The sequence below is a fragment of the Aulonocara stuartgranti genome, assembly GCF_965226115.1.
Source record: "Aulonocara stuartgranti genome assembly, chromosome: 7".
NCBI lineage: Eukaryota > Metazoa > Chordata > Actinopteri > Cichliformes > Cichlidae > Aulonocara > Aulonocara stuartgranti.
The window spans coordinates 65306446-65316282 of record NC_138945.1 but is presented as its reverse complement, the minus strand read 5'-3'; the positions used below and the strand labels follow the sequence as shown (position 1 = coordinate 65316282).

The window sequence follows — 9837 nt, the reverse complement described above, 5'->3', positions numbered from 1 at the left end:
CTGTGATTTAATCTGGATAAAACTTTTTATCTGTTTCAACTTCACACTCCATGAGTCAAAAATAAAGACGAGGAAGAGCGTAAAAAAAACAGAGGAAGGCCGCACTGTGTTTGTGGAACTTGAAAATGAATATGAAGAGCAGAATTCCCATTTTCTTTCCTGGTGTGTGAGGTCAATCAAATTCCAAAAATCCAAGACTTAATCCAAAGATGCATGTAGCCACTGCGATGTTGAATGAAAGCCAGCCTCAAGTGGCCATTTGAGGAACTGCAGCAACATAAAGGGAAAAATGCTTTTTGGGCCAGCACACATCATGTTGTGATCAACATGGAGGTTGCAGTGATGCAGACTGATGCTGACTCAACATATGACAAACCCAGCTCTCATAAATACTTACATTTCATATTAAAGACATATTTTTAAATCTGGGATTAGTTGAGAGGTTACATGAAGGCAAGGGTTCACAAACAGGTCTGTTAAGGCAAGGAGCCACTACAGAATGGATTTGGATGACTACAGTAAAATATGAAGTGAAACTAAGTTGAAGGTCTATAATTTAGTAAGAGGACTAAACAGAAAATAGTGTTGAGGGTAACAGACTGAGTTTTAGTAAAGTCAAATTAATTTTGAATTTATTTTCGTGACTCTTGATCAATAAAAATTGCGAGCTGTGAGAAGTGGGGCATGAACTTTTTTCTGAATTAGTGTGCCAGAAAACAAATAATTATCGTGGGAGAAATGTCAAACTTAAATGAAATAATTGTGTACTTGCATGGTGCTGTTATTATATTACTTTCCAAGTGGCAATAACTTGTTGCAAAGTCCTTAGATGTGGCAAGGGTGATATTAGAGAAATTCTACTGGTGTGCTCCGTGGTGGTTGTTTACTGAAAAAAATTTAGCTGTCTCTGCTAGCATGGCAGTTGGTAAAATGAAATTTCTTTTCATCTGCTTATTGCAAATACAACAATGGAGACCTGAACTGAAGGAATGTTTTTGCAGGCTCTCAGCTGAGTTGGAGTGCACAGGAATACCAGCTCTTCTCCAGAGGCAGACTTTGTAAGACCTGGGTTTACTTGTGACAGTCTGACTGACAGTTAATCTGATTGATGGATTGTGCCTTGAACAGATGTTGCTAAGCAAACCCAGATATATAAAAACACTCAGTGAGCTAAGGAGACAGGGTTACTCCTAACAGTGGAGAGAATTCAACTTTCCAAAAACTTTATGATAAAATACTGTTGTCACGTTAAAGATCACATCTTGAGGTAAATCACAGAGATACTGAGAAGAACGAGTGCAGTTTGGTGAAACATTAGTTAAGAGCCTGAGTGTTCTGGAAAAGAAATTGAAAAGCACAATGAATCTTTAATGCAAGTATGTCCATATCTGTTCTCTTTGCATGTAGTGAGGAACAAGTGTGGGCATAGCTAAACGGGGAGGCCTGTGGAGGATTCAGCCTTCAAACATGGAATATTCAACTTTTTCTTACTGCCTGTATCAAACCTCGCCAAGAACGTGCGGGGGCGTTAGGCTGTTTAGAGCCGGGGAATCAATGCTGTAGGCAGGCAGAGGGGAGGGATCGGTGCTTAGAGGAGCGGAGAATGGGCCACACTTGTATCACTCACAAGGTGTTCTTGGCAGTTTGCTGCCCTCTGTGCAGTAAAGCCTTCAACTTGTAATGTTCCTCAACCCTGTAACACCACAAAAAGGTTGCTCCATATCTGTGTGGGCAGATTTCCATCCCCTCCAGTATCCATTTCTGAGTTTATTTCTGCCTGCCTTTGCTTTGGTGTTGCACTGCCTCGAAAGATTTTTCTGGATGAAGGCAGAAAAGGCTGGAATAACTAAAAGGATGTTTAGGGCTTCTGATGAATTGACAGCTCGTTCGATAGCAGACACTATAGGAAAACAGATAAGGACTACAGCAGAAAAAATACATTACTCTGTTAATCTGTGTTTATCTCCATAAAGACACAATTCAACCAGCATAAGATAAACCACTGAGATAAATCAGACTGCAAACACAATCCACCCCCATTCCCAAGAGTAATGAAGTTGTCACTGGCAAAATCTGACCCTAAAGCAACGCTCCAGGGACAATGATATGGTGCCCACATCTCCACACAAGGAGGCTGGCAGCCTGGAGAGGGGACACATGCGATGATAGCAGTCATCCTCACTGGAATGGGGGAAAATAGAGGTCATTGTGTCACTCATCCAATGGGAGGCGCGCGCGCGTGTGTGTGTGTGTGTGTGTGTGTGTGTGTGGTGCTCCAGTTGAGCATATAGTGAGAATCCCTGCAGAGATGGTGACAGCAAAGGAGGAATGACACCAGCGAGATGCTGAAGTGATTGTTGATGCATGGCTGGAGCCGATGAAAGATAAAAAATGGGAAATATCTGCTCCTCGTTTACCTGCAAACAAGTTGAATTACAGATGGAAGGTGGAGTTTTAGTTAGAGTGCATCTCATATTCAGATTAGGCTACTCCCTCTTAAGATCGTATATATTTCCAAGACGTAATGAAACGTGCCCTACGGCTTCAAAGCGTAATGCACGGTAAGGCAATCGTGCATCCAATCTAGAGACCCGGTTCCAGTACTCTGTGTGGTCTCTTGAGGGGTGAGAAATACCTCTTCGCTCATCTACTCGCCGCTCTCCATCCATAGCGCATCTCCAGCTCTGAAGCCACTTTGGATGTGGACACCAGCGGCAGCGCTCGATCCCTCCGCTTCACACACTCACACAAACACACTTTTAGCGATGCAGCGTACCAAACAGGACCGGCCGGAGAATTCCTATCTCATCAGGCGCATTGATGGTAAGACATTTATTTCATTCATTCTTCTTCTTCTTCTTCTTTTTTTCATTTTGCGCTGAAAGAGCCGTGATCGAAGTGTGTCACTGTCGAGATAATCACTAAATATTTTAAAGATGTGTTCTTAAAACAACTGAAACTGTCTCTTGAGCGATTCTACGGTGAGTTTAAAGTGACACCGTCTTACTTTATCGGCTGCTGTTTTTACTATGCCGTAAATCTCCAAAGGAAATCTTGTTTTTGTAGCAAACGCGTAGAAAACTAACGGAAGTATTTATTTTAGATGCTATTTATGATAGTAATCATTTTCAGATGCCAAATTGCGCTTTTCGTCACTGCTACTCCTACTTAAACTGGCAGTACAGTAGCATAAATTGAATGCTACTACTCTTTACCGATATGTTTTAGTGTTTCGGTAAACTTAACATTTTTTTCAATTTGATTTTGCACTTTAACACATTCACTCTGTCTGTTTCTGTCTGTTTCCACTGTTTGAAAGGGAATCAAACACTGAGAAAACCTTTAGTCGGAACCTTATAAGTAAATATTATATTCACTGTGGACAAGACCAGGTGAAGCGCTGACCTTTTTCTTTTTCCCCTTTTGCGCCTCTCAGTACCTTTTGTTTTCCCTTTTCTTTTAATGTTTTTGTGCTGGAGGAATCATGTAGGACAAGCTTCATCTTCACCCCCCCATCACAGGAGCCCCTCTGTAGCCCGGGGTCAGATGTATCTCCTTTGAGCGCTGCCGTGTTCTGCTCTGCTCTCCTGCCTGTGGATGTGTGAGTGCGCGCGTGCGCGCGCGTGCGTATGTGGTATTGGTTTAGACAGAAACAGAGAAAGGAAAAATGCATAGATGCTAGGACTGGAGCGTTGAAACGCCTCCCGATGATGCTACTGTTGCTCAACTGTGTTTTCCAGGATTGATCGCCAGGCGTGGCCAATAAATAGCCTTCCCCTGAGGATCTTTGAACACACAGAGGGGCCTTAATAGAAAAATCTTTGGCACTGTCACATCCCTCAATCACCTCCATCCCAAATCCCTCAGTCCCACCCTCATCGCTAACTCCTAACCTCGTTTGTTGTCTTTGTTTTCCACAGAGGCAATTACCTTTCTTGCACCAAACACTTTTGCTGCTATGTTTTCTCAGCAGCAGCAATGCCTGCTTGCTGAATTTACAAGTCAAACCTGACAGAGTGTAATCTCCGGTCAGTCTTGTCCCTGTGGTTGTTATTCCTTGTAAGGAATGTTATTGTACAAGAGGTACAAAAGCTGAGACCATCTGAAGCCTGCAGTCCCCTTCCAGCTGTTGACTGAACATCAATTATTCCGGGTGTGAGTGCCGACGCAGAAGGTGTTATAAGCCGGGGAGAACGGAGGACTTGCAAATCAAATTGCTTTAATCCATTGAAGCATCTGTCTTCATTCTCCAGAGGGAAGCTCGGTGTGCAGCAGAGGAGCTCTGAGCCATGATCATGACTGGAAAGGAAAACAAAACCTGTCGCTGAGGAATTATATGATGCGCCTTGGTCAGCCAACTGTGCAGTAGGGGTATGGATGGCAGGGCTGTCAAATTGACAGATTTTTGTTTTAAATGTCAGAGATAGAAACAAGCTTGGTCAAAGTTTCTCATTATCTGCAGTCATTCATACAATCGTTCTATGTCTCTATCTCTCCTTTCCTTCCACATACACAGAAGCGACTTTAAAGTAGCCCTAAAACAAAGAGCATGACGTCCTTGTTCCTGTTATCCTGTCTGCAACTATCAGTCTAAGAAACAAACTTTCTCCCCCGATGTGTTCATTCTGCATCACTGTTTTTAGCTGTATTCAAACAGAATGGCTCATGATGTCAGCTCGATTTCTTTTCCCCTCACCCACAGAGTAAATGTCTTTGGTTTGGTGCTGTTTGTGATTAATGGAACATCAAAAGCTCAGTGTGATACATTCCTGAGGATATGAGTCTGCCAGGGACACATAAACATCATTAATGAACAAGAGGCAGACTGGAGAGAGATGGAGTGACAGAGAGAGGGGTGAGGAAGCAAACAGGAAGGTGATATTTATTTTTGTCAGTTCGGTGATATATATTTACCTGTGATTTTGATTATGATTGCCTTCGCGCAGCCACTTTGAGTGATGGAGAGACAGTTTGTACCCAGGGATCTCGAGCGATTACCTACCATCAGCTTGGTGTATAGGGACGGATGGATGGCAGCTTTTTTTTTTCATGAATACATTTGGAAAATCACATCTACCTTTGCTCTTTCATGCCCAGTGGCAAAGAATTCGGAAGTGTACAAAGGAAACTTCTACGCTCATCTGTATGAAGACAGCTATATTTATCTGGGTATGTAGCTCTACTGAGCTTAGACGCTTAATTACCCAGAAGAGAGGAAAGCAAAAATGAAATGCAATTATGCCACTGCGTGCACAGTATCCTGAATTGTGGAGCTTTTGTATATAGGGACATTACCGCTACCATTTCTCCGTGACCTCTGCGCACTTTCTCAGTGGCACAAATCTGTGGATCCTTATGGAAACATTTTATGCTCGGTAGCTGGCTGCTGCCTCGCATTTACTGCTCAGAGATGAAAGTGTTATCAGATTTAGAAAGGTTAAGCAATTTCTTTATTGACTAATACTATTGCAGCAGGAACTACTGCTGAAGGACAAAGGTTTGTATTCTTAACTAGCAGGAGAAAAGTTAATGACATGCACCCTTGAGCAAGATTCCCTGCTGCTCCAGCATGAACAGCGCAGAAGGTCATCAGTGGAAACCCACAGGCACAAGTGTGTCAAAGCTGCACATGTATGTAGCTTTGAAATTAAATACTATTGTGTGTGTGTGTGCGTGTGTGTGTGTGTGCCTCTGTGGCTTTCCAGCATTGTCAGTGGAAAGGATGTAGAGTCAGAGGTGGAGGCAGGATGGAGTGCTCCTGGAAGACGGTGCTGCTTCTTGTATGTGCGTCTCTGGGGGTCCAGTACACAGCCATCCGGACCCTGAGGGACTCGCTGTCAGGACCTTGTCAGGGAGCTTACCGCTGCCAGAGCAGACATCTCAGAGGTACTGCCCGATGGCCAATTTACACTGCCCCACATACCACACTAAAGTCTGCACATCTGTTGGCATGCGTATAGGTTTATTATTATATTTAATGCAAATCTAACATGAATAAACTAAAATGAGTATGAGACAAATGAGACAGTATTTGGCAGCACAGCAGCAGCAGGCATGCAGTGATGCACTCGCAGCGCTTGATTGGTGACATTATTTCTATTCCAGCATCAAGAATCAGGCTGCAACGCCACGGCTGTTAGTGACTTAAAAGAAAAAATACAGAGGATCATTAACTACGGGAATTCCCTGTAAGTGGAGAGGACAGAGAAATTAAATATGTGTGATTGGTTTTAGAATCCTCCTCCAATCCGTCTCCATTAATCCTCTCTCATAGCTCACATGTGTGTCGGTGACGAGCTCCTGTGTATAAAAGTAGCATCCTCTTTGCAATCAACTCCTAATCAGGAGTAATTACACATTAGCTATTTGTGCTATATTTAGAGATCCACCATTTCTCATCCCCCCGGTAACCACCAGCAAACAAGCAACTTACTCATGCATGTTTACCCGCTAAATTATTTACACTTTATTGGCTTGATTCTGTATTTCTTCTAGACTAAAGACTGGCTCTAATTCATTTTTATGAGCTGAAATGATTCTTCTGAAATTAATGAAATAACTCTTTTTCACTAGAGCTTGAACAGGTAATAACATATTATGCAATGAGTTATTTAAAGCTGTTCACCTTGTTGCAAGAAAACATAATGAAAGTGACGTCAGTATCGCATAATACACATTAAAACAGTCAAGATTTTTTTTTTTTTTTTTTGCTTAAGACTCCCGGTGGAGAACCTCCTGCGATGACAGCTGGCTGCCCATGGCTTCACCTCGGAAGCACATCCTGCTGTTTGCCACTACACGCAGTGGTTCCTCATTTACCGGACAGCTCCTCAACCAGCATCCTGGGGTCTTCTATGTGTTTGAACCTTTGTACCACGTCCAGCAAGCCTTCACCAACTCCAGCAGCAGGCTGCGTCGCACCTTGGACCGCCGTGCCTTGCTGGGTGCTTACAGGGACCTTCTCCTCAATCTGTACACTTGTGAGCTTCACTTCATGGAGAATTACATCCGTCCCGAGCCTCAAGACCACATCACAAGCTCCTTTTTCCGCAGGAGCTCCAGTCATGCCCTCTGTTCCCCTCCGGTGTGCTCTGATGGAGTAGTTGCAGCGGCCTCTGATCCACCCGATGAAACCTGGTGCCCTAAGAAGTGCGGGGCCCTGAACCTCACTTTAGCCTCTATGTCGTGTCTGTCGAGAGGGCATGTAGCTGTAAAGACCGTGCGGGTACCTGAGGTGGGGGATCTGCGCACTCTGACTGAAGATCCACGTCTGGACCTTAAGATCGTACACCTGGTGCGAGACCCCAGAGCCATTCTTGCTTCACGCATGATGGCGTTTTCTGATCAGTTTCGCGCTTGGAAAATATGGAATGCTACGGGGCGGCAGCCTCGTTACGTGGACCTTTCGCAGATCACCAGCACCTGTAAGGACATGGCAGCCTCTGTAGAAACAGGCCTGCAGAGACCTGCATGGCTGCGTGGACGCTACCTGCTGGTACGGTATGAGGACTTAGCATTGAACCCGAAGGACAAGGCCAGTGAAATCTACAAGTTTGCAGGGCTGGAGATGGAGGACAGGGTGAGGACGTGGATTGCAAAGAACACCAACAGTAACGCGTCGTCTCCATCTGAGTGGAACTACAGATACTCCACCACCAGAGACTCCAGAGTGACAGCTGAGAGCTGGCGGCTTCGACTCGGCTTTGACATTGTGAGAACGGTTCAGAATCTGTGTAATGACACTCTGGCTCTGCTGGGATACAAGCAGGTTCGCTCCGTGGCTGAACTCAAAAACTTGTCACAGAGTTTAGTGGAACACAGGACATTTCAACCAGTCACATAACAGATTCTGCTGTGGGTTTTAAGTTAAATCTTTATGCTCTTTATTTCTGCTCAGTTTAAATGAATGTAATTTATCTTAATTTTGAACAATGCCTAAAACAAATTATATTTATTGTAGTTTCACCTTTTGTTAAAGATATTAAAAGTGACAAATCGCAAGTGTGTGTTGCTGAAAAATGTTAATTACCCAAAATAAAGTCCGTACTGCTGTATGTGTTGAATGCTTTTCTTAACTGTATAGCAAAGCTCTGAGGTCTAATGAGATAAAGTTTATGCTTGACTGGGAGGAGGGGTTAATGTAATTTTAATAGTTATAGGTAAAAAGACATGCCAGAGTCCAGGTGCCATTTCACAGTAAGTCACTCAAAACATGGCCCCAAATGAAAGACAAAAATAAAAGGAAAGAAATTACAGGGCTTAGCTTCCAAGTGTCTCTAATGCATTTTGGAAAAGGATTAAAATGTCACATATTGCAGGTAGAAAATCTTTTCTGGTGCAATCTCCTGCAGTGCACAGCAGCTCTGTTTTCACTATGTCAACAATAGGAGATTATTTCTTGTTTCTTCACTGTAAATACTTAAATACTGTAATAGCTGATTAAGTGGTGCAATGCAAGTATGAAAATATAATGTTCTGGATGTGTTGAGGCATTTTTGTCAGTGTTCCTTTACTGTTTGTATTTTTTAGACTTTTTCTAATAAATTATTCATATCATGAGTAATGCATATCTACCACATTGGCAAAATCTTCTTCCAGCCATATTTGTTTGATGTTATTTATTTATTTATTTATTTAATCCTGAGAGGAAAGACGATAAGTACCTGAGTTTTAGAGTTTCACACAGAGAATGGTGTAAATTTGTTGTGTTTTATCTTGTAATCCCTCTGTATCTGGCTTGTCTTTAAAACAAATTAGAATCGTGCCAATGTGTTTTCTAGTAACAGATTTTTGAGTAAAACAAGTTTCATTTATCTTTGAACTTAATAAGACTAATACCAGCATCACTCAACTCTGTGTTCACTTAAAACTGTCCTTTGTGTCTAAACAGACAAAGGAATTGTACTCTCTTCAGACACCAGCCCATTTATTCCTATGTAGGACTGCTCTCTTGAGATAATGCTGGAGGTAGTTTTTGAGAACGAACTCATTGGATGAATCACAGACAAACTACTGTTTCGCTGTGATTTTCTTGCCTTTTAAATGCAAACACTGCATTTGCCTAAGGAGGTTGCAATTGTGGCTCGCTGGGAGCTGTGAGCTTTGATGCTCATGCTGCTGAAGATGGCCACTCCTCAGTGAAGGAAAGTATGCAATTTGACTGTAGTAGTCATGCTGCTCTGTGAGTACTATTAAATCTGAAGTGAAATTGTCCCTTAAATAATGTATTTTTAGACACCCTGTCCTCCCCGTCCTTCCTGTAGCTGCCCCGTAGCTGCTGACAACAGGGATATCTTAGCACAGTCCAAAGAATTGATCTACAGATCTAGCTGAGGAGAAACAGGATTTAAGATGCATGGAGAAAAGAGCAGCCGCCTTTCTTTGAACTTAATCTGCAAGGCTACACAAACTGGCCATAAAGCAAAGCTTTATGACACCCGGGGAGATGTGCTTCATCGGTTTTTCCATCCCCACTCTGACACACAAAGCTGCAAGTGGCCTGAGTCAGCCATCGGCTAATTACCCATTTCTTCTGCACTCAATACTGACGACCCCTTTCTGTCTCCTTAACAGTGCTGACAAATTCAGGCTTTATCTATACTGAGGAAAATATGAGGTGTGCACCGTTACTGGGAAATGCAAAATAGCAAACAGTTTATCTGTGTCACTGGTTTAAAATTACCCACGGGATCCTAACATATAAATAACACTAAACCAAAACAGTTAGACAGTGGCACAAAAAAGAGTAGAGAGCTATTCCAAGTTTTAAAAAGATCTTTGCCGTATAGAATTCAAAATCAAACATTTTAGTAGCAAGTGTTGTATAAAAGTTTGTTT

General features: G+C 42.7%; 1 protein-coding gene across 2 annotated transcripts; it reads left to right on the top strand.

Moving 5' to 3' along the window:
* Window positions 1–2335: 2335 nt before the first annotated feature.
* Window positions 2336–8630, top strand: LOC309710018 (carbohydrate sulfotransferase 1). 2 transcript variants are annotated; one of them, XM_082539114.1, is made up of 4 exons: window positions 2336–2823; window positions 4254–4371; window positions 5706–5886; window positions 6717–8630. In XM_082539114.1, the coding sequence occupies exons 3-4, from the start codon at window positions 5748–5750 to the stop codon at window positions 7841–7843; spliced, it is 1266 nt and encodes a 421-aa protein (XP_082395240.1). In that variant the 5' UTR covers window positions 2336–2823; window positions 4254–4371; window positions 5706–5747; the 3' UTR covers window positions 7844–8630. The 2 variants fall into 2 exon arrangements, with proteins under 2 accessions (XP_082395240.1, XP_082395239.1); XM_082539113.1 differs by lacking the exon at window positions 4254–4371.
* Window positions 8631–9837: the final 1207 nt, after the last annotated feature.

What these genes read in the sequence shown, in the direction of transcription:
- LOC309710018 (XM_082539113.1), top strand. An exon ending in CCAGAGCAGACATCTCAGAG is followed by an intron (nt 5,887 to 6,716) that starts GTACTGCCCGAT and finishes TTTTTGCTTAAG; the next exon opens with ACTCCCGGTGGAGAACCTCC.